The 26,489-nt window shown below is 34.6% G+C and overlaps 1 protein-coding gene across 1 annotated transcript in view; it reads left to right on the forward strand.

The window, feature by feature from the left end:
* LOC134529003 (collagen alpha-1(I) chain-like) overlaps positions 1–26,406 on the forward strand; it is a 181,417-nt gene extending 155,011 nt beyond the window's left edge. The window contains exon 42 of the mRNA XM_063362670.1: positions 25,258–26,406. Coding sequence (XP_063218740.1) covers positions 25,258–25,307 — 50 coding nt within the window. The 3' untranslated portion in view covers positions 25,308–26,406. The remainder of the gene's footprint in view (positions 1–25,257) is intronic.
* Positions 26,407–26,489: the final 83 nt, after the last annotated feature.

The following is a 26,489-nucleotide window of genomic DNA, read 5'->3' on the forward strand; positions in this document are numbered from 1 at the left end:
GTTTATCAAAATGCAGGGATGATGGTTGAAGCTGCCATGAGATGTATTTTTAAAAGAAGCTGGGCCTTCCAAAAAGATTCAATGTGATGCAGAGGCAAAAATTTGTAATACATAATTTAGAGCTCTCATGAAAACTTAAAATATATATCATTATTACAATCACAGTGAGTTTAAAGCAAATTTGGTTGAAAGGTGTAATAGATCTGTCAAATCTTTGCTTTTTTGTGGATTTTCACCTCAAGGAATTTACATGTGGCTCAAACTCTTACCAAAGGTTTTGCATGCCTACAATAATAGGTTCCATCACTCTATTGGAATGGCTACAAATTGAAGGTTGACTCTTTGCTAAAATCAGTATACAATGAAATCAAGATATATACCAGAAGACCAAACACACGTGTGGGGGCCACACACATGTGTCACAAAACAAGACTGTTTTTTAAAGGGGAATTCTATAATTGGTCACATGGAATTTTTGAAGTGGTGATAATAAAGGACTCTTAACCACTAGTATTTTTCTTCGTCAGTACTAGGCATAACTACGCATAAGAAGGATGTAAATCCAAATCACGAAATTATTTGACACATTCTTAATAAATATAACTCGCCGATGGATTGGTAAACATTTCCAAGTTCCTTATAAGAGGATTTCCGAGACCCTGAAGACCTGGATAATGATAAACGATATGATAATGTTAGTTTCCTCAAAAATGATATAGGACCATTGAATTTTTTATAAATTTAAATTAATAATTGTTTCATGTGATGTTCTGTATTGGTTTATATTCTACGCTTCTAGGGTAACCAGTTCACATCTCGCCAAGCTGGCTACATTGTTATTAGCTGTTTGTTTGTGAAAATGTTACCTTTGTTGGGCTAATGAAATCATTTCTGGAGTATTAGAAACAGTTTTTTGGGACAACTTAATGTTCAGAATGTATTCCTGGAATGTGTTATGAGCATGGACTTGGACTATTTCTCGATCACCATAATTATACTGGTTGTTTCGAAAGTACAGCCACACTGCAATCACTACAGGTGTTGTTGACAAGACTGCTCACTATAAAAAAATATTTTAAACAAAAAATTACAGGTTTATAATGAATCACCTTGAGTGGCCTCTGTTATTTCAATAAATTTACTGATTTGTAATCCAAAAGTTAAAATACAAGCTTTCGTCAAGATGAAAACAACGAGTCTTTATCACTTCCTGCAAGACGTCTTTCACCACTTCGAGAAGAAGACCGAGAGTCCACACAATCTTTAAGACTATAAATTATTTAATAAACAAAGAATTACAAGAGGAGAGAGAAAGAGAGTGAACACTGCACTATTAGACTATAAACTATTTAATAAGTAAAGTCTTACAAAAGGACAGAGTGTGTACCATAACTTTAAATATTAATTTTAAAATGTCACAGAACCCTAATCAAGAAATAAGCTGGAAACATTCTTATGCATCTCGTGCTTGCATCTTTTATGGAATGCTTATGGACTAAGCCTACACCTTTGCATCCAAGACGATGTGGTACTGAATAAAATTAGGTGGGAGATGTGGTGGATTAAAATATTTCTTGTAAACTTTAAGTAGCCTACGTTATGGAACAGTTCCTTAGATGAACTGTGTCTGCACTTCTCCATCTCAGATGGCAGGGTACTGAATCAAAGAAGGTAGAGGGTGGTACAACACTATCACTCTCTAGCAGACGACACTTCCATTAAAGTTGGCCGAAACTAGTGCTCTCTGGTAGCCTGGCTGGAATTAAAGATGGCCAACAACGGCACTATCTATCTGGTACTCTTTTAATTTTAAATGTGGTGGCCTCCACCAGCATCCCCTAGAATTAAATATGCTACCTTCTAGGAAAATGATTTTTTTTATATTTTAATGTGGCACTCCCTACCAAATATCATTAGTACTGAGACATACTTTGAAATTATATATAATATTTTTAGTTCTTTAAATACCAACTGCTCTTGTAGCATAGTGGCATTTTGCCTCGGGAGTTCGAGGTACATATACACGAATATATGTGGGTGGATTCGACATAGATGTGTAAATTTCAGTCTGTGCGATTAAAGACTGTTTCAGCTAGGCCCTGCCTGCATACATCTACCTACATAACAAACAGCGCCATGTTATTCTGTTAACGTGGATGTGCATTCACCTACAAAATGCATCAACAAACTTTGTGTGAAGTGTCAAATAATGTAATTACACAACTGGACGCATGAGACCCTCCACATACAGGAAGACGAACTGTGGCTGTCCAGATGGACAGTAGCCAACGATGGGTATTTATCAAGTTGACTTGTATGACACACTGTTAGAAGATCATACAAACGACTGGCAGTACATCCGAGATTTGACCAGCATCAGGTGAGTCCATTTTGGCTGACATTGCAATTGCCCCACGCAACCTTAAATCAGTATGTGTGCTGAACCTGCCTGTTGGAGTTGAAAATGAATTTTTTTAATGTTTTGACATCATACAGAAAAGTATGTCTTTAACTGACGAGCTCTGAGAAGGGAAAATGGTTTGCATTACAAATACGAAAGGTAAAAACTGGAGTACACGTGGTCAAGGTTGAGTTATAAAAGGCATAACATAAGGTGACACAGGCATGGCCAGCCGCAGACATGCCGGGACACACACGGCGACCTGCCCCACTGCACTGTGCATGCCGTGCCTAGGTGCTTGTGGGCTCAGGCGCAACATGGCTTCGGGCAAGCATGGCACGAGTGAAACTGCAGTGCCATGCGGAACCGGAGAGCACCAGTTCAAACACCCAGCCGAAAACTTTGGACAAATGGTTCCCATAAAGCAAATACTGTGCAATATGTCGCCCCTGCTAGTAGAAGAATTGGTGGAGCTAAACACTCACAACAGGAAAATAAATGCAGGGACCTTAGACGCCCGAATGGGGAAAGAGGAACAGGAAGATGATATGCCATGGGGAGTGACAGGGAAAGATGAAGACAAATCAAATGCAAGGAGAAATGGAGTACTGGAGATATGCACGGAGTATGGCATAAAGAAAAAAAAATTTCGTCATAACAATAGTATCTCCAGATGAGTTAAAGTTGTCCTGAAAATCCCTCAAACACAAAGAGCTCCCTCTCTAGCCATGGATAAGTAGGTCTGGAACACTGTAAGGAGGCCTCCCAAGGCTCACATTTGGTACAAACTCAGTAATGGTAAAAAATATTGAAAACAAGCTGGGTGTAAAGGTCAGTGTTCTGACAGTAGCAACAGTAAAATATCTTTGCCATGAAGATGGCAAATAAATATTGGTTTATATTGTATAAACTAGAGTGAAATTTTGCTATGTATGTAATTTTCATAGAAAAAAATTAATTCAAAATCGTATCCCAAACGTCCATAGATACAATTTTTCTACAGGTGTTGGCACCCAAAGAAGAGGGATGAACATAATTTCACATAATGGTCATCAGCTTCTAAATATTAGAACACATACTTCAGGATGGATCATATCGGGAACATTCGTCATGCTTTCAACCCCACTTGAAAATGACTTGGTGAATGCTCCTTCGGGGAAGCAAAACAGGCAAGCCAGAACAGACGTTTACAGACCAGAATTTACTGTTCTTAGAAGATGACCAGAAAAATATAATATTTGGCAGTGATATTTATTTTATGTTTAACCCTTTTGACCACAATGGCAAAGTACACAAGGTTACAAGAATTAGTTAGAGCTATGCAAGTTGCAAATAATGTTTATATGCTACAAGTACTTCGACACCACTTTGTTATTCATGGCCAAGCTTTCAGTATGAGGTTGGACCATTTTTACTTTAAAATAATAACTGCATTTCAGTTAAAAGCTATGACGTCATCCCAGCAGCCTTACAGATAATTCCCATGCCCTCTGCACTTACTCCTACGCCACACTAAACCCAATACGCAGACGAAACTAAAGGCGCCGGCAGACAAGACTACTGACACAAGATATCGTTCCAACAACGATGGTGGCAGGGTGGGAACACAGAGTAAAAATCGGTATCTGGTGCCTCCTCCAATATAACTGAGCATGTGTGAGATGGAAGCAAGCCTCGCTCCTGTACTTATACAAGCAGGCTGTTCGATACTTTGAAGCTGTATCGCCGACAGTGACAAACATCAGGGAAAAAATGAAGCTAAAGGAGAAAATACGACCATTAGTTGAAAATGCACGGAATAACTGCTGCAATTATTTAACAACAATAGCACATTACAAAATGAGATGCTAAGCATACGTCTTGGCGAAAAAAAATGAAAACGGAAAAAGAGATTGATGCATTTAAAACCATATATGGCAGTACTCTGCGAGAGACATCAGCAATCGCGACCACCTTTGGCAAACACTACATGAACCTATACTCATAGCACCAGATGGGTAGCGATGCCAGCATGCCGTTCATACAAAGTGTCACAGCTCATCTGAGCGGTGTGCGGAATCTTCTGGAGGGTGAGATTACAAATGAGGAAATAACAAAAAAAAAATGTTCACAATGCAGCAAAAAGAAAATCAAATGGAAGGACAGGATACCACATGAATTTGACCCACATTATTAACCAATAATAAATAGGATTTTTTTGTGTTAAATACAGTGATTCTCCTAAGAGACCTTTGCCAATCCCAAAGGAACGGTGTTCTACTGGAATATACTGTGGACTATACCTATCACTCTGCTTTGCACTGACTGTAAAATCATAGCATGTGCATTCTTTCATAGAATAAAATTGGTCGTGCCTAAAATAGTTGGACCAAACAATGTTGCGCAGTTCCGAAGACATCTATTATATAGGGGATTTCAATACTATGTCATATACAGCTGTTTACTAAATCCATGCCTTGACCAGCTGCATATGTAAACATTGACCTTGACAGAGTAAATTAGGGCTTTCTCAACAGACTTTTATTAATGTAGGCTTTACCAAAATATGGTAAACATACTAAACACACTAGAAATCAATCCACATTGCAGATTTCTGGGAGATTGTGCAAATAAATTAATATCAGATCGTCCATGTACCAAGGATGTCCATTGTCCATGGCCCAATTTGTGTTATATATGGAACCACTGATCCGAATACTCCACGCAACGCTAATGGGAATAATCATTGAAGAACATAGGATTACATGCAGTGACTGATGCAGATAAACCAAACCCTTGTTTAATAAAACAATTGTTCATCAAATACTGACCGAAGCCGAAGACATCGTGGCATTACATCATCCAGTGTGGACTTCAGAGAGGATTCTTCTGCAAAAATATTTATTAGCGATATAAGAGTTGCGAAGGTCCATAAGTGAATTGCCCGATGGGGAGTGTGTTGCAAGACAACTATCACTCCCGATACATGATTTTTATGTACAGAGAACACGATTTCTGAATCTTACCCTATTTCCCATCGTCAGAGACCTACGGTCTTGCTAATAATGAACTTGATTGAATTTACACTCACGAACGCCTTATTTAGTATGTTAATTTGTAGAAAATCTTTGTAGTGGATGGTGGTCTATGAGCAGAAACAACAATTCCAACAGAAGTTTGGCCATTACCTAGTTTTTTTTTATCTGTCAGTAAACTGTGTAATATTAATGCCCTTGTAAATTTAAAATCTGAAAAAAGTGATTTTAGGTATACACACTTGAGCCTCTGCCGACAAGTTTCCCATTCTACGTTAAACGTTTTGCAGCTGCCTAAATATATTTGTCAACAAAAACTTAACAAAATAATGTGTCTGAAGTCTCTGCCTTCAAACCCCAACATGCTGACATCTCTTGGGTCGGTTCTGAGCCACCACTTTAGATATTTGTGCAAAAAAAATAATCGGCGTTGCTGGCGACAACCACCTCCAAGCTTTGGAACTAAGTAGGCAGTAGACAACAGACAAAAATATAGAGGCCCACTGCAGACTACCAAATAGCAAATGAGGCATAAACTTAATTTGAAAAAGGCTAATTTGAAAAATCAATACAGTCAAATTTGGATAGGTAAAGGTAATTCAAAATGGTCACCAGGTTAAGGTAAAGTTAATCCACGATGGCGACTGTGTGACGTTGAAAAATCTAAAATGGCTGCCGTAACATAATGCACAATATTGCTGTCACAAATCCAAGGTGGCAGATGCAAAATGGTGGCCGGCTCCTTACTCCTCTACCTGTCTCAAAATCGGCTATTCCTATCTACTAAAACGTATTGGCAAAAAATATTGTTCACGAAGTTCATCTTGATTCTAAAATATGGATTAGAATCAACCGGGAAACGAACCTGGGTCACAATTTCAGGTACAGTATGCAAGTTACTACTAACTGGAGCTAAAGAGTTTTATGTGATTCTCAGAAATGTTGTTTCCAAGAATTCCATTGTATATTGGTTTATTCGTGAGAGTAGGTAAGTTTAGTTCGTCCTGGGACACTGGGTCCTAGATTGGGAGCTGAAGAGCCATGAAAGCCGTCTTGGATTACATCAGTTCCTGCAGCTATCTAGGATTACCTTGACCTTGAACTTTGAAATCGATGTCCACCTAGGAATCCACCATTTTTTCCCTAAAACATTTTAAAATTTTAAATTATTACATCACAGCCTCCATTTTATATTTATAATTTCCCACCATATTTGTAATCGAGCTCCCCACTCCTGTGTGTTGCACTTTTAGTAATGATGATACCAACTCCTGTGCTTTGCATTTTGCGTTAATATGACATCACCATATTGATTTTGTCTGCTGGAGGCAGCCTTCTTGTTTTCACCTGCTAGAGACTACCATCTTGATTCCATGTGCTGGGTGTCGCCAGCTTTGTTTCTGGAGTTGGTTCCTAAAGTACGTCAGAGTCACTTTTCCTCATGCATAAAAGGTTGAGTTTATATTTCCTACCAGTGTTGCTATGAACCTTATAGACCAAAAATATCTAAAAATTTTATAAAATCCTCCATTTTTTAATTGTTAGCCATTTTGTTTATGATGATGGTCATAACCACCATTTTTTAAAAGAAAAAACCATTGTTTCTTAAAAACATAATATATATTTAAATGTATAATCTCAGATATGTTATCAATCATCAAATTAATCATCTCAACTTTGCATATTTGATGATTAATTTTATTTTAAAGTAAAAATACTTTTTAGTTTAATAAGACTTAAAAAATTAATAAATTTAATTCCATCAATATTAATTTATATATTTTGTACTGCCATCATAAACCTTAAACCTTAAACCTTCAGGAACAGAAATTTTTCAACGTCCTTATGAAGGCAGCATTAAATAAATAAAATTGTATGGAAAAATTGATATTAATTTACTAGGAATTATAAAATTAAGATATATTTTCACTTTAAAATATAAGTTTTCATCGACTGTGTAATGATAAGAAGATTAATTTGATATATGATAACATATATCAGAGTCCACGCCTGTAAATATGATAAATTATTATGTATTAAGAAAAAAGAAATGGTATGTCTTTAAGAAAAAATTGGCGGTTCATCTGTAATCATATACAAAATGGCTGAAGATTGTGAAAAGTTTGGGGATACATTTAAATTTTAAGAAATTTTTGGTTTAAAAGGTTTATAACAGAACTGGTATGAAGTGAAACTCAGTCTTACATGCATGAGGAAAAGTGAGTGTGACATACTTTAGGAACCAACACCAGGTACAAAGATGGCGATATCTTTCATATAAAAACAAGATGTCGTTCTCCAGTAGATGAGTACCAGATGGCTGGCTCCAACAGACGAAATCAATATGTCATCGTAACTAATAATGCAACGGACTGGAGTGGGGCATGCGATGACGGTAGCATAACTAAAATTGCTATGCCCAGGAGTGGGGTATTATATTACTAAGATTATCGGAAATCCTACGAAAAAAAATTTTGTTTTTGAAATCATTATTTAAATTGGCGGAATGTTCTAGAAAACAAAATGGTGGAATCCAAGCTGGCCATCAGGGTCAAAGTCAAGGTTAAGGTAGTCCAAAATGGCTGCCGGAAATGACATAATACAAGTGGTCGCCAGAACTGACATAATCCAAGATGGCCCCATTAAATGATGTAATTAAAATGGCCGCCGTGGCTGTTCAGCTCCCGACCCAGGATTCAGTGTCTCAATTGAACCAAACATTCCTACTCGTGACTCTAAAATATTTTTTTTTGTAACAGAGTACTAAAGCTTAAGTTATTCACATGTAATTGCTCAATTTGTTATTTTTGGTAATTATTTTCTATAAATATATCCGAGTATTTGAATAACAATGCTTAAGTTAACATTACAGCCAAAGTACTGTTATAAAAATAATTTTAGTAAAATACCAAACATTCATTCAATGATAGTTATATTGCCCCGTTTACACTCCCATTAAAGACGAATTTTAATAAACGCAAAAAATTAGCAATACATAACTTTAGTGGTAATTTTTTTTTTTTAGTTTCTTACAATATTTATAATTGAATCGGATGTATTAGTTTTTTTGTTTTAAAAACACACCTACTCGTTTTACCAAATTTTGGGTTTGAACTTCACAAAAAATGTTAAATTGTGGATTGTAGTTTTCGTTAATTTATTATTGTTACTAATTTTTTACGATCCCTTTTTTAATTCAAAGTTAAAATTATTTATCTTAAAACCATATTGAACCCATTTTTATCCCTTAGGGCTGGAATTTCGCAAAAAAGTAAAATCGTGGTTAGTAGTATATAAAAGCATGTTCGGGCACAATGTATTTCTTATGACTATGGCTTGGTGGATTACTCAGTTGTATCTTACCAATCGTGAGGATTCGACTATGTTCGAGCGTGTTTTCTAAACTATTACTATGATTAGGACTCCTGCGGCCATATTGGATGACGCCACATTCGCCATCTTGGAATCCACTATTTTGAAAACTTGTAATTATTAAGCTATGAATTTGAAAAATTCCAAAATCAAAACAAAACTGATTGATTAATTAACGATTAATTAAATTGATTTCCGTGGTTTGTTTGATACTTGCTCGATATTTTTTTTTATTTTAGGCAACATAAATTATTTGATAAAATACGGTGAAAAATCCTAAAAAAAAATGGATACATTTTTCATCGTCTATTCTACAAATGATAAGATCGATTTTTGTCTGTTTTCCATACTTGCTGGATACAATAAAGTAATTTTAGATAAAACAAATGCATTGTGAAAAATCCTAAAAGAAGCTTAAATTTCTCATCCACCAGCCGCCAGTAAGCCTACGATGCCATATTGGCCGCCGTCTGGGAAATTCGTAATTACTAACCTAGAAATTCGAAATAAAAACCAAAAACTCTCAAAAAATCTGCAATTAATTTACTTATTGATTAAAAATACTTCTGCCCTAGGTTCGATCCCTGAACGTTGCAAATAAAGTAAATTTTATGTAAAAAAATATTTCATTAAATTTAACATAGAAGTAACCGATTCAAGGAAACAAGTGACAAAATTACAAATAAAAATTTTATTTCAGAAATTCTACAAGTACAAAAAAAAGTGTGTTTCTCGATTTCTAGTGTCTTCTTAGAAGTCGAAGCGAGTCCTTTGCATGATTTGACATGTGTTTTGAGGGTAGTTATACATGACAGTTGATTAACCAGGCACATACAGTCGGTAGCCAACCACATCCAATTGGTTGTCTAGGGACATCAGATAGGTTGATCAGACACGCGAGTCCAGTCAGCTGGTCAGGCTAACATGTCAAGTTGGTGGCAAAGTTCGCTCGGTCGTGGACAGGCACATATATTCAGTGGCCAGGAACGCAAAGGGCAACCAGTTGGTAGCCAGGCATGTCTATTCAGTAGCCAGGTATGTCTATTCAGTAGTCAGGCAAGTCTATTCAGTAGTCAGGCATGTAACTGGTGGCCAGGCACATTCAGTCAGTTGCCAGACACATTCAGTCAGTGGCCAGACACATTCAGCCAGTGGCGAGACACATTCAGTCAGTGGCCAGACACATTCAGTCAGTGGCCAGACACATTCAGCCAGTGGCCAGACACATTCAGTCAGTGGCCAGACACATTCAGTCAGTGGCCAGACACATTCAGTCAGTGGCCAGACACATTCAGTCAGTGGCCAGACACATTCAGTCAGTGGCCAGACACATTCAGCCAGTGGCGAGACACATTCAGTCAGTGGCCAGACACATTCAGCCAGTGGCCAGACACATTCAGCCAGTGGCCAGACACATTCAGCCAGTGGCCAGACACATTCAGTCAGTGGCCAGACACATTCAGTCAGTGGCGAGACACATTAAGTCAGTGGCCAGACACATTCAGTCAGTGGCCAGACACATTCAGCCAGTGGCGAGACACATTCAGTCAGTGGCGAGACACATTCAGTCAGTGGCCAGACACATTCAGCCAGTGGCCAGACACATTCAGCCAGTGGCGAGACACATTCAGCCAGTGGCGAGACACATTCAGTCAGTGGCCAGACACATTCAGCCAGTGGCCAGACACATTCAGCCAGTGGCCAGACACATTCAGTCAGTGGCGAGACACATTCAGTCAGTGGCCAGACACATTCAGTCAGTGGCGAGACACATTCAGTCAGTGGCCAGACACATTCAGCCAGTGGCGAGACACATTCAGTCAGTGGCCAGACACATTCAGCCAGTGGCGAGACACATTCAGTCAGTGGCCAGACACATTCAGCCAGTGGCGAGACACATTCAGTCAGTGGCGAGACACATTCAGTCAGTGGCGAGACACATTCAGTCAGTGGCGAGACACATTCAGTCAGTGGCCAGACACATTCAGCCAGTGGCGAGACACATTCAGCCAGTGGCCAGACACATTCAGTCAGTGGCCAGACACATTCAGTCTGTGACCAACCACATATTGAAGTAAGCTATTCATGTCAAGTTGCTGGCTATGCACATCAATAATACAGATTTTTAATTGAACATAGTACCAACTTCACGGTAAAAATATGAATCGTTAATTTAAAGGAATAACCAGTTTAATATTTATCATGGATCTTCGTAACGTTTACGGTAAGTACTTAAAGGGAAAAAAGCTGTTTCTTTGTAATTTTACTTCGACTTGGATTTCTGTAAAAATAATAAAAGAAAATTTTAAAGCAAAAAAAAAATGTTTTTGTGTTAATTTCATAAGTAATGTTGTAGTACAACTAGCACTTCAGTATGCTGAAGTACGGTTTCTTCGTAAAATCTACAGACATTGCGGCAAAAATATCTTTATTCATAACATAAAAATACGGGTTATTCGCAAACCATGAAATGATTTAAGTGAAAATACTTTTACTTCGTAAAATATAAACGAGTCTTATTGTTAATTTTTGAGAAATTTTATCAATAATATCGGCACTTCCTAACAAAAAAAATTAAGATCTCCGTCAATATAATAAATCCTATTTCGAATGTTAATCTCTCAGGCTTGAAATGCGCTATCCTAACGTAACAAAAAAACTATAATGGATACATTTACAAAAGGACGCAAACCATATCCTATAATAGAGTTGTAAATAGTTTGTTAATAAGTTTCAGTAGGTATTTGTTAATGTGCAGGCATTGCTATAGGCGTAGACCCCAATGAGGCCAGTTTCCCCCACCCCCTACAGTATTCAGAAATTTAAAAGCCCCTTATTGTGGAGACAATAATAATTGCACTGTTAAAAATGTCACCTTCAATTTACGAAGGACCTGTTTACCATTTATCCAGGGAACTTCGTATATTTGTGGCTATCTTCGTAAATTTATGGTCACAGAGTACGCTTAATTTGAACATGAATCCAAAAGGACATTCTTGGTATGTTAATAAAACATTCAAAAACATGTTAAGTCTACGACAAACACTCCTCTTTTCTTCACGTATGTGTTCCTTTGTTAAGAACGAAACACACAAATCGGAAGTGGAAATAAGGCGTAGTTTCTACGAAAGTTCAGTTATTTGAAATAACGAAGAATTTGTCGTTTGTTTAAGTTAGATTCTTCGTGTAAAAGTCCGTAAATTTACTGCGATTTCTAACAGTGTGTGAAATAGGAGGAGTGACGCAATAGTAACGCCAAAAAATGTTTAAGAAACGTTTTGAATATTAAAAGGTAGTCCACTAACTGCATTGATGTGGGCCTAGACCTCCCAGTGAGATGACTTGTGTCGGTTAGCGCTGGCTCTAAGCCCTTGTCGGGTTCATGGTAGTCCCTGCGCCGTAGGGCGTGCACATGTAAGCACTCTCTGTCAATATAACATACAGCATGTACAGTCATGTCCTTGTGTTCCTCGCACTATTTTGCAAAATTAAAATATTTTTAAAAACGCCTATGGAAATCACAGGAAATTCCACACAATGTTCAAGAGCTTGAAGTATCGTATTTGACACCGTTACATTTACATGACCATTTACGCCTTTCTTTTAAAAATTATAATTTTTTTTTTGCTACACATATTTGGTTTAAGTTTTATTTATATTTTACGAGAAAGCTCATTACCTTAGTAAAATATTAAATAAGTATAACATTTAAAAATTATAAAATATTAATTGGTTTGTGAATACATTTCGTTTTCATAAATATGTTCCAGCCTTTTTGTAACAAATTCTAAATTAAAAAAAAGAGAATTATCTAACAAAATGTTTGAATAAACTATAACATTTAAAGTCTTGTGCATCATATTGTACATAGTTATTATGTCTTAGAGCAGCATATACAATAATGTTCTGGCTCAATTTTATTCTTATGGGACTACGCTTTTTAGTGTTGGCTTGCCAATCGTGAGTATTCGGCATTGTTCGGGCGTGTCCGCCTCTCGAAGCCTACGATCGGGACCTAAGTATGGCCTCGTGGCCGTGCGGTCAGCATCGCTATCTTCCAATCCTAAGGTTGTCGGTTCGAATAAAATCGGGACCTCGTCGACCATGTTAGGGCAGCACAATCCTGACCGCTGGTTCGCAGTTGTGGTAGTATCGCCTGCGAGACCCCCAAGTCCGCGTGCAGGGATACTTGTATGGCTGTGCTGACTCTCGGGATGTTGCTGTTCTGTGGTACAGGCTTTTGACTGAGGCAGTCGAATCTTCAGGCATAGCTGGGACGGCAGTAGCAATGGCTTCTTGGGCTCTTCGATACATATGATTCCGCCCAGACTGTTTCATTTGAGATACGCAGACATGTCCGTCTGGCGTAATGCAGTGGCGATAGCTGTTGCGTGATAAATCGCTTCGCATTTTGCGCCATGATCGACTAGTCCCAGCCCCCCTTGCCTGGCTAACTTAAAAATATACGAGTTCACCAGATGTCCGACGTACGATAGAACACGAGCATTATATTCTCTGGGTAGAGGAAAAATATGTGACACGAACCACATCTTTGCAAGTAAAAAACAATTGACTAGCGATACCCTTTGCAATATGTTCGTACATCGGTATCTCATGCTTATTTTAATAGTGCGCAATTTATTCGTGACGACGCCCCAGTTACTTTGCACAGTGCGAGCTATATCTGCCTGAAAATACACACCTAGTATTTTAATCTTATCCATGGATCGAAAAGGGCGTACATATTCAAAAAATTCTTCTGTGCCTCCCAGCTTCAATACCACCGTTTTTGTAGCATTTACTCTCAAAATTTATACACGACGGAAAAGTTCTAGACAATTTGCAACTGTTTGTATTTAATCTTCTGATCTAACAATGCATGCAATATCGTCAGCATATGAATTTATTTTAGAACTACTTATGGATACATGGAAAATAAATTATGGAAAGCTTACTTGATATGAATGAATAATGAAAGGAGAAAAAATAATAAAAATATAAGCTATTAAAAACCTGAGGTGGAACCACCGTACAAACTATATTTGTGTTTGTATACGGAATTAACCTAGATGTCTTTATACAGTGGATCGTTATTACTGTTTGAAAAGTGGTTAGGTTTTAATAAAAGAATATTATTTTAGATTAATCATTCATTTAATTTTGAACAGTAGTGTATTTTTTTTCCTTTAAAGAAACAAATTGCAAACATAAACAAATGCCGATTTAAAAAGAAAAGGCTGTCCAGCCTACAACAGTTTTCAAATAGGTATCTAATGTATTTTTTATTTACTTGTTTTGCAAACAAGCTCTGTATTTTTGTTATCTATTATTCTTTATTTTTCTGTCTAGCGTACTTATTGATAACAATTTCTGCTTTTACATAATTGTCGATCCTTAGGTCCAAAATTTGGTTATACTGGCTTTGAAATTAACTGTTGAAGAAAATATAGTGATTATTCACATTCCTTTGACATTTTGCCGTGCTCCCGCCGTTAAAGGAGCTGTTCATCCTCGCTAGTAGTGTACAGTAGTATGTCCGAGCGCAGTGTCAGGTGTCGACCACCATATTAGATTGGGACGTCATGGCAGCCATCTTCTTGTCAAATTTCCTCCAAATTCCTCTAAAAAGACTCACAAATCCTCAAAAATCTAAGAATTTTCTCTATTTACGAGAAAAATTTTCTTTATTGGAAAATATCCCAAATTTTCCATAAAAAAATCCACATGGGCCATAATTCCTTGGAGAGAGGCAATATTCATCAGATAGGGGAATAGGTCATAACATTAAAAATAAAATTGGAATTATTTAATTTTTCCCCCCAAAAAATCCTAAAAATATTCAAAAATATTTAAAAAATCACTTATTAAGTTAATGATTGATTCGATATATTCCAGTCCTTGGTTTGAACCTTTAACAATACAACAAAAATAATTTTAGTTAAAAAATAATTATTTAATAAAAACTGGCGAAAAACATTAAAAGATCCTTTAATTCCCCATCTAGTAGCTTACAATAAGCCGATGATGACATATTAACCCTCCATTTTGAAAAATCGTAACTATTAAAATAGAAATTCAAAAAATTCTAAAAATCACCTATTAATGTAATAATTGATTTGACTTATTTCAGTCCTCGGGTCGATCCTTGGCCAATGAAAATATAATTAATGCTTTAAAATGTTTACTTAATTAATTATACTCACTGCAGACAAGGAAGTCCGACTGAATAAATATGTTAATCGATATCACTTTGCTTACCAAGGAGGTCTTTTTCAATGCTCGGAATATATTTCAACCAATAACATGTCCAATATCAGGCCTACCTATCCGAACCACGCGGCTTGTTTGTTCAAAACTTGTTATATATATTTTAAACAATTATTTCATATTTCTAGCCGGCAAACAATAGTCTCCGAACTGTCGGACCTATTGTATGAATATAAACTATCACATGAATAAAGGTCAATTAACACATTCGTCAAAAAGGACACATATTGGACACATAATAAATAAAAGGGATACACACTGGAAACACATTCGACATCTAGGGCACACATTTCATCGGTAGTATTCGATCCCATCTGTAGGATTCGTTCCCAACAAAGGTATTCGATCCCATCAGAAGGGATACGATATCAGCCAAAAGATACGATTCATCATTAGGATACATTCCATCAAATGGATACGATCTCATCAGTAGAATACTATCGCAGAATTAAGTACAATACGATCCTATCAATAGGATACGATAGGTCACAGGTTACGGTAGAATACGATGCATTTTTCTCCATTTGACTACTTGGCTACGAAGCTACAACAGCTACGGGGCTACGAGGCTACATGGCTATGAGGCTTAGTGGCTACAAAGCTCCCTTACTATGAGGCCACAAGGCTACAATACTATAAGGCTACATGGCTACATGGCTACATGGCTACAATGATTCATGGCTACGAGGCTACAAGTTTACTAGATACAAGGCTAATTGGTTACGAAGCTACAAGTCTACAAGGCGACGAGGCTACAAGTCTACGAATCTAAAATGCTAAAAGCCTATAAGGCTACGAGGCTACAAGGTTACGAGGCTATATGGTTTCAACTTGCTACAGTTGCTCAATGCCGCTATAAATAGTTCAGTGGACATTTTGTGAGTTAACTCGTGGGTTCTGGCTGCATTAAAAGTTTTCAAATGCTCAAAACTCACACTCCAACAATTTCGATAACGTAAATTCAACGAATCTTGGTGTTTTCTACTATTAAAAATTATTGAATTTTTTACACTTTCTTTTTTTTTTTTCTTCCGTAAAGCTTTGGATGTTTAAAACTTTCATAGCACAGGCCGCGCCAAGCATTCACCTGAAATGTGTTTTTACTTAAGCTGTACATCTTGTTGACATCGAGGTTTTACGAGTTTACACACAACTAACACAAAACAGTGAAATCAGAGAAAGACATATCGTAAGAAACGGCAGTGAACTCAGGAAAGCGCGGAAAACCGGAATCTGAATGAATATACCGGGACTTGACCCCAGCTCTCCTTTATGCTAATCAGATAGTAATAATTGCGTGACCCCGCTCTTGTCACCTGAAAGAGGTCATTTTAGCCGTCGCATGAACGCTCAAGGATGCCACTGATTTATACGCTCTTGAGTTAAAATATTCTATGTAATTAGTTAGCAGTAGTTAAAGAAGTTAACAAAGAATGTTTAAAGGTTGTCTACTCATGTTTCGCGGATTCAGTAGGAAAGGTGAAATGTCCATTCAGTTGTAATCTTTTCAAGGTCAAGCGTCTTCACCACATTTTTTACCACCCCTCTTTAATGAAAAGTTTGTGCATTCAACTAATATCTATATATTTTGTTTTAATTTCCCTGTTCTGAAAAAAAAGCTATTGAAATATAAAAAAGGCACTATCAATATGGTGGACAAAATTATATATATTTTAAAATACCACAAGTTATTTATCCCAATAACGTAATGGCCTTTAATGTAAGCATGTAATGTAGGTTGTAAGGTTGTTAAATATTAATGTTGGTACAATTTTAATTAAGTCTGAATTGCGATGTCTTTTTGTTTTATTGTCATTTTAATTGAAAATAAACTTGAGAAATAAGTAAAAATAAATATATATACAGGAATACAAAAAAAAATAAGTTGAATATTTACAAACAATTATTATTTCTGAAACGAATAAAATTACTTAAACTTTTGAAAAATATAGCTTCACAAATGTACGTTGATTTTTGTGACTAGTTTAAATGTGAATTATTAAAATCAGTTTTGACATTTGTTGGCTTGTTCTTTTGAGGAATGACTAGCTTGAGTATAATGCTTGTAAGTTGAAATGTCGACGTGCAGTCGTAAGCTCTTGTAACAGTTATTAACAGTTATCATACCCCGCGCCTGGGGACTTCCTGTTCGAGGCCTGGCGTGGAACTGCCGAGGACTGGGCCCTAGAGGTCTCACTGGGCCCTAGAGGTCTCTCCTCGTACGTGGCCCTGGCTCAGAGCCCACAATCACGTGTTCACTTTACTAATACCTTTTTGTAGTTTTTACTGTTGCGTGGTTATTACGTCATATGACGTATTAATAAGATATGCATAAACGATTTGGACCGTTGCAGTAAGCAATGTAATGCATAATAATGCAGAAGTTTGCATTTTTGACCACCTAAACTGTCCCGCAGTTATATTCAATAACATAAATGCTATGACGTTTTTCTTTTCATTTCATTGTGGCCCTAAGTGTACTTTATTGGTCTCTGTAACATACTGCCGGACTCATGTCTCGTTGAGTAGGTCGCCAGGTGCTTTGTACAGCTGCTGAATGACGGCGTACCGTAGTTTTGTCTGCCATATTTTCCCTCCTTTCAGCGAATGCTCGTTACGATTGGGCGACTTCTCAAGCCATTCGCTTGTCCTTCAAGAACTTCTTCTGCGATTGACCTCCGCCCAGCGCTGATCTAGTTTCAGTATGCCCAGGGGTGGCCGTAGCCTTTGGAAACTCAAGTTACGCTGTGTAAGTTGCAATCCACATTTTGCGGATATTGAACTTCATTTCTAAACTAGTGATAGCATTTGCAGTTTTTGTTTTTTGTGAATTTTTAATTGGATGTTGCTTGTATGACTGAGTGTAACCTTTTGCCTCTCAGCATTGAGAAATTTCACTAGTCAAATATTTTGTGTTTTTCAGTGATATCTAGATCGGGATTAACGTACATTATTATTTAAAAGGGATATTTTTAATAGTCCACACATAAATAATTTTTATTTTCTCACGAATCAAAAAAACACGTAAAACATAATACAATATAAAAATATTTAAATCATGAATTTTTGACGTGATAACGTCTTATAAATTAATGAACTCCGGCTGCACGCATGAAAAATTGTCACGTTCCACCTGAGCCGAGCGTGCAAGAACCGGCCAACCACCGTGCGAGAAAATCTTCTATAATATCAAACAGGTTAAGGCGGGCTTTAACTAATTGTTCGTGATTATATTCAAACAAATTATTTAAATTAAATTTGCAAAAACTTTAATATTATTTGAAAATTAAAAAGTATGCAATTTTTCATCAATGTTTTCTTATGACGTTATCGCGTAAAATTATCGTCCGTAAACCGACTTTACAGACAATCCCCTTTTTCTAGGTTTTTTGATAGAAAAGTTGTGTTGGGGTCAAATGACTTTATGCATTTTTGAACACTTTGTATAAAGGAGTATTAACAAGTTGCAGGGGTTTGAGCTTAAGAGACTGTTATCCATGAAATATAAAACGATATTTGATGTAAGCACATTGGTTATGAATAGCGAGGAATTGCAGTCGTGAAGATGCAGGTTCGTCCCAAAACAAAACTGAACTCCATTGTGACGCGTATCAGGATAGTCCCTCACATTCGCTGATAACGAAGAGCTGAGTCGCTCGCTGCTTTGCCGAGTACATCACACCACCTCCGAGCTCCTGCTATCAGCTGTCAGTTTGCGCTTTTGCAAGAGTAGATAAATATATATCTCCGTTTCCTTCTACATGTCAGTTGTGAAACATGAAACAGGACATTTTATTTTACTTTTTACCAAATAATTATCGTGCGTAAATAATCAACTATGCATGCTCTAGAATGCTGTCATTTAAAACTTTATTTTTAGTAATTGATACTTCTGACTCAAATCGCTCAAATTAAATGCATTTCGTGAAATTAAGAAGTCTCACATAGCGTTTCATGTTAAAATATTTTACGATTATTTGTAACCGACAGTGCATTCAAACAGTGTTTGTACTAATCATAAACCTTCTTAACGCTAAGGACTTAATACAATGCCAGTTGCAATAATTAAAATAAATCCAAACATTTCTAACCGACACAAGATGTTTCAACAAAGTCAAAACATTTGCATGTTTTCAAAACGATAAAATACATATAAATTGCAGTTGAGATGTAAGTTTTAAAATTTAATTATGATTTACAAGTTAAAAAACACTTGAAATACAATTCGATATAACCTAAGCAAATCCTCAAACTATCGTTCAAGAATTTGTATTTAATAATTTTCTGTAAGACTCATTCTTACGGACTGGTTAGTTATTTCATTTTTTTGCAAACACTATTAGCAAAGAAGTTTACTTGTAATCAATAAGAGCAAAGAAGTTTACTTGTAATCACTATTAGCAAAGGACTTGATGTAAGCTTTTGGACATACGCCATTGCTAAGCACATGTATGTCTGTAGAAGAAAACTTCAAAAAAAAAACACAAATGACAAAAATACAAAGTAAGCAAAAAATTGCTGTTGTCAGGATATAAACACCACACAATACTCCATAACAGGAATATGGTCAACAAACAAAGAAAAATGGACTAACAGAACGAACCCCCCCCCCCCCCCACAAATGATGACAGCACAAAAATACCGAACCCAAAAAATTCAGCACAACAGTTGAAACGAGACAAAAACACAGCAAAACGAAAAGACGAAACAAACATAATATATTTCCAAAAACAGAAAAGAACGAAAAAAACCCTCATATGATGACAGCACAAAAATATTGAACCCAAAAAAAATTCAGCACAACAGTCAAAACACGACAAAAAGAAAGACGAAACAAACACAACAGTTTTCCAAACCAGAAACAAGTGACGTTTCGGGAACTGCTATCAGCTCCTGTCCTCAGGCAGAGACGCACATGGTACGAAAACACCATCATCATTTGAGGGGTTTTTTTCGTTCTCTTCTGTTTTTGGAAATCTATTATGTTTGTTTCGTCTTTTCGTTTTGCTGTGTTTTTGTCTCGTTTGAATTGTTGTGCTGAATTTTTTGGGTTCGGTATTTTTGTGCTGTCATCATTTGTGGGGTTTTTTTTTTTCGTTCTGATAGTCCATTTTTCTTTGTTTTTCTTTGTTTGTTGACCATATTCCTGTTATGGAGTATTGTGTGGTGTTTATATCCTGACAACAGCAATTTTATGCTTAATTTGTGTTTTTTTCGTAGTTTTCTTCTACAGACATACATGTGCTTAGCAATGGCGTATGTCCAAAAGCTTACATCAAGTCATGCACTCCCATTGCACAAATCTTTCAAAGATAATTACACCTAGAAGTAACCCAGCGTTCTACTGCCTTGTGTTCTTAAGGCTGTGGTTCATGGCCTTGAAACATTCATACCCTTGTGTACCCTTCAATAAAATATGGCAACAATTAAAAGATGTCAACCAAATATCGTCTATTATGTACAACTTTATCTCTCTGTGGAATACTGTTGTTCAATCTGTCCGTGGAATAATATTTTTCCAGAAGTACTCTTGTAAAATTTTTTTAAAAGTCCTCATAAAAAGATTACTTTGAAAAATGATAAAACTAGAACACTTAATTTCCCAAAAGATCGGTTGCCAAAATAAGCGGAACATACTAGACGATACAAAAACACAATTTACATTCTATGCGGGAGAATCATTGGAAAACTTAAACCACCAAAAAATTATAAGCTATGATTAAACTTTTAAAATTGAAGTTTCATTAAAATGTTTTCACTTTATTCTTTAAATCACTTTTTATTAAAAATTACAGTCAGTTTTCTTAGTCAAATTCGTTCAAGTGCGACTCCAGGTATGAGCTAGGAGCATAGCCTCCCGTGCCGGGTTTGTTTGGAGGACTTGTCAATACAATCTTGCGGAAAACTTTTCTTTCATCAAACGTTTTATAGAACTAGACCATGGATTAGTAATATTCCAAGGCCAATAACTGACTTGTTTGATGTTATACTTTGCAACTGCTTCCATTCTTTCAACGATAGCATCTCCCGAAACGTATTCCTGTAGCCGCGCTTGCATTCATTACGATCGTTAATGTTTACTAGCATGAAATACAATACATATGGACATGAGAGTTTATGAAACATTTAATTCAACAAGTATTTTAGCTCTTAAAATTAAATATTATATTCAATAGGTAAAGAAATCATAACGCAAATATTTTGTTCACCTGTTGTTTACTTTATTTTATTAGAAAACAAGAAAATTCATTAAATTTCATAAATTTATGCCTGATGGTAAATTATAGTATCAATAATATTTGACGTGCTTTGTTATAAGAATAATTACACAAAAATTACCTAGAGTAGCATAGCCTATACAGACTAACTGGTATTTAAAACCATAAATTTAGTTATAACAATTTACACACACACAGGTCTCAAGGAAATTACTTTACTTGCCTTAGTTTTACAAATGTTTTCATTTGAGTCACTTCCGCTGACAAATCGTAATTTCTCAAAACAGGGAAATGAATATTATGAATTCATCCTTATTGGACAAGTGATTAGGTAATAAAGGTAGAATTTATTTTATAATAGCTTATTTATTCGTTCTTTGCACAGCAGAAATCACTCGCTCTTATCGCTGCACACTAAGAGTGCGGAGTACACTATCTTAATGCTGCTCTGTGACCAACGATGAACCTCTTTTAACTTTGTACAGTTTTGTAAATAAATGTACAATGATTGGTTAGTGAGTGTGTGCCTGTTAGATTTCATACTAAGCATGTATAAATAGACCTGGTTCTAATTGTTCAAATTACCACGAAGCCTACTTCTACACCAAAAATCATTTCTTCAAGTTACGAAAATATTTCTGAAAATCTTAGTTCACTGTGCTTTGGCCTTAAGACAACCAAAACCATTTCATAAGTGAAATAAAAAAATATTTATTAATGATTGATTGGAGTCTATAAAAACCATTAAATAAATTTCAGCTCTTTAGGACTTTTGCATCCAGCATAAGGGGGATAGCGCATTTAAGCCAGTTTCCTGTTGGATAAAAATAAAATGATTAATCGAAAACAAATAGAAAGTTCTTAAATTGCGTGGACATGATTCAGTTTTACATTAAAAATTCATTTGAAAATGTTTAATTAATATTTATATGACGATTTGGTTTTAAAAAAGCTATATATATATAGCCTATATATTAGTATTTGAGAAATTTCCAATACGTTCTGATGCTAAAACTTTTTATGACGCCTATAATGGCGTAATGATTGTTATTTGAAGATGATTATAAACTATGTTGATGGGGAAAATGTGATTAGATCTGCCTCTTCTCGTGGGTCCACCATTGCCAACCTACAATAAAAAAACTCAATCAAATTTGGATCCCAAACTTATGAAACAAAACGATGTTTGAAGTAAGATTAACGGGAAGAAATATAAACTTAAAGACACCATTTGCAAATAAATTTTATAAGTTTTTAAAAAATATTTAGCATTAATTATTGAAAGAAATAACTTGTAATATACAAAATATTACCGAGAAAGTAATAAAATGCAAAATATTTTATTCAGATCTTCATTCGACACTGTAATTTTAAGTGCCATAAACGACTGCAGTAAAGAAAAGTATTAAAAATAATCAAAGGGAAATATGCTGAAAAATATTTTCACAGTTGGAACAAACATGGCTAATTATTCCTGCCAAGATATTGATAGTTATCTGTTTCTAAAAATTATTCTTTAAGTGGTATACTCGGCCTCGGCCTCTCTGTCTGTGCCTACGCGAACTACCGGGAGACAAACACTATTCTTTATTATATGTGTAGATATGTATCGTCAACAAATTATCAAAACAGGTATTTTATAATGATATTTTTAAATTATTTTATTTATTTTCAAATTCAACGGTTTTTGCTGTTTGGAATTATTAATAGAAGTATTAGTCTAGCCTTGTTACAAAATTCAATAATTCAGAAGAAAAATGGTGGTTTCATAGCTATAACGTTCTTATCTGATTTTATAGACGTATAGGATGTCAGTAAATTATAAAATATAAAATTTTGTACAGTCATTGTTGAAACATCATCTTAAATTAAATAAATATTAAAAAATAAAAAATAAGACATAAATACGCAAGTTAAATAATAATTGATTTTCGAAGCATCAAATTATTTGTTAAATTTCCAAAACCATAAAATTACTATAGAATCTTGCTAATACATAAAAAAAAAAGAAATAACTAAACTAAAAATCATAAAATGTGAGAGTATTGTGTGTTTCTTATATAATTTGAAATACATTCCGCCTAAGATTTAGCCTACAATTTTTTGTGTACATAATAGTAAAATTTAGAATATAAGCATTCAAACAGTTGGAAAATAGTATTTTTAAAATATTGTTACATTCATCATATAGCAAGAAATAATATTGACCGCAACAGAGGAAACCTTAATAGTTATTAAAACAGAAGCAGAGAAAAAAACACAAATAACTAGAAAATTGATTGTTAATTTTTAAGGAAATGAACATATTACTGACAGAAAAATGTTAGGATATAAGTAGCAAACTTTTAATTTTCAACTTAAGTTAAATCTAAATTTATGTTGTTAATACCAGCTATAACGAACTATTGCTAGACCTCATACATCAGACCAAAGATTTTTACTGTTTGTTTTGGCTAAGATTAATCAAATGTATTAAAAATTCTTCCCAAATAGAGCCATTGTCTTCCTCAGACATACTATAGAATTGAATTAAAATATTACAATAATGGTTGTTTAAACGGTTTTTTATTTAAGCACGATCAAACCCATTTTTTCCCCAGTAAGTAATGTAAAATTTAATATATTCAAGGTACCTAACAAATGATTGAATATTGACACATATTTAAATCACATCCTTGTTTACTCATGTGTGTTGTAAGAAAATCATATGACACAATTTGTATCCTGTTGATATTAATGTACTGTTTTAAAAAACAATGATAGACAAATTTTAAAAAATAATAAAATTTACATATATTAGAGTAAATTATTGTTTTATCGGAAAACAGTACAAGTATCCCTCCCTCACTCCCACATGAAGAGACGGGCATGAGTCTAAGTATACCGCCCTCCCTCCCACATGAAGAGACGTGCATGATACTCTAGTCGTTGCTCGATTGCTTGAAGTTATTTTCTGTGTAAAGAACATGTATGTACTCTCTAGTATGGACTGCTGGCAGTAGAGCATCGTTCAGCGCTTGTATTAAATTCAGTTTCTGCAGAATAAAAAAAAGAAATGGTATGATCATAAAATGGATTATTTTTCTATTACTTATGGAATGTCTAAATTATTATATTCTGATGCAGAATTTTTAACTTACGCATATATGTTTTCGTCTCTTATAAAATACGTATAAATTTTAGATTTCAATTGGATACATCTGGCATAATTATGTAGCTTTGCCAAACTGACACTTCAAAGTTTAAATTCTTAACATAACTTTATTGAGAAAGTGTTTAGTTACAATGGCATGCTAATACAGTGGAATTCCTCAATTCTCCGAGAAAATTGACTTTAATTTATAGCGAAATATTGATAATTACTGTATAAAATAACACATAGTGGAACTTATATTTGAGGTCAAGCATGTGTCAAATAGTTCCTAATAGAATAAACTATAATATAAATAATGAATAAGAAAATTTCGTTTTATAATTTTTGTTTCACATATTAACTAAATAATTTTTAATTTATTTAGTACTGAAATCAGTTAGGGACTCCTTACTAAAAAAAATATTGTAAAATGAAAGTATGTTATTTTTGCAGTTTTAAAAAATACATAATTTTTTTAAGTTATTATTTTTAAAATTTTGAATACATTTTTGTAAATTAATAGCCTATTAAAATCATACATGGACAAGTTTTTATAATTTACTAATTATTAATGAATAATTTTTTAACAATCACTTAAATTAATTGGACAATTATTTTTTTAATTTCTGCCAAGTAAATTACTAGAAATTTTTTTTTAGAATAACAAAAACATTTTGCTTTCAAAAAATAGTTTTAATAAAAAAATATTTTTTAATGATTCATAATAAAATTAAAATATAAAATACATCGTAGTTTATATTATTTACTGAATGAAGTTTTATGTAACATTTCTATGTGCAAATCAAAATGCGCTAATGAATAGTTTGTTCTGACAACTTGTTTGTGTTCCAGGTGGTTTCTCGGAGCCGCAGACGCTACAGAACGAAGGATTGGTGTGGTGATAATCATTTGCGGCATACCTGCCAGCATTCAGTGAATCTTCACATTAAGAACTTCATATTTTAGCAAACATAAAATCAGCTATAATTCCTGTTGCCATTTTGAAACAGTGTGTAAAAGATGATACAGTATAATATGATTTACATAAAAATCAAGACTAGAATATCTTAAGAGAGTTCGTTGCCTTTGATGTGCCATTCTTCTGTTCGAAAAATAAAATTAATTTAAAATTATTTCAGAGTAAGTTTCGAAAATTTAATAATTTAAAATAAAACTGTTTCGAGTGAATTGTTTACATTGTATTTTGGTTTAACCTACAAGTGAACTCCCACACAATCTGTGACATATCTTTAAAAAAAATGTTGAACACTACTTCCGAAGTGCTAGAGTATAAGTTTAGACATCTAAAAATATTTATATGAAATTTGTCGAATAACTTTTATGTATCAAGTGAGTTTTTTTGAAAACAATTTAATTAAAATGTGTTTAATTCTTGCTTAGTGATCTTAACTATAACATAAATAAAGATTAAGACCGATTAATTATTGAAGAATGTGTTAAAAAGGATAACATTGTAGGTTAATGTTTATAATTATGCTTAGAATGACATTAATAGGTACAGCTATACATGTCATTGCGAAGTGTTGTTATTGTATTTTTGTATAAGAAATATAAGAAAAAGTTTGTTCAGTGCTCTTAATTAAGGGTAAGTGGTTCCATATGTCTTTTATATTGTGTTTGTATTTTCAAGATTCCTTTATAGGTTGCAGTTTAATGAACCCTTTTGTTGTGAGATAACCGATATTCACCGACTAAAAGCACACAAATGAATTAATATCTGTATAAAGTTTTGTGTAACTTCTGAGTGATTCATGTGTCAATTTTTACAGATGCGTGCCATTATTTGTTAAGTTAATTTAATTAAAGGTTATGTTTAATCTAAATTTATTTCAATTTACGAAATTAGAACATCCCAAAAAATGTTAGCAAGTATAATTAAGATTTAACAAGTTATTATTTTTGAATATTTTATCACAAAGAAAACACAAGTTAACTGTTCTAGAAGAAATAAACGATATCTTGACCAACATCACAAAAAAATTAAATTTCTTAAAAAAACCAAAACACCCTTTCAATACAGCCTATAGGCGTATGTAGATTTCGAAATACCAACTTATGTGTGC

The sequence above is a fragment of the Bacillus rossius genome, chromosome 2, assembly GCF_032445375.1.
Source record: "Bacillus rossius redtenbacheri isolate Brsri chromosome 2, Brsri_v3, whole genome shotgun sequence".
NCBI lineage: Eukaryota > Metazoa > Arthropoda > Insecta > Phasmatodea > Bacillidae > Bacillus > Bacillus rossius.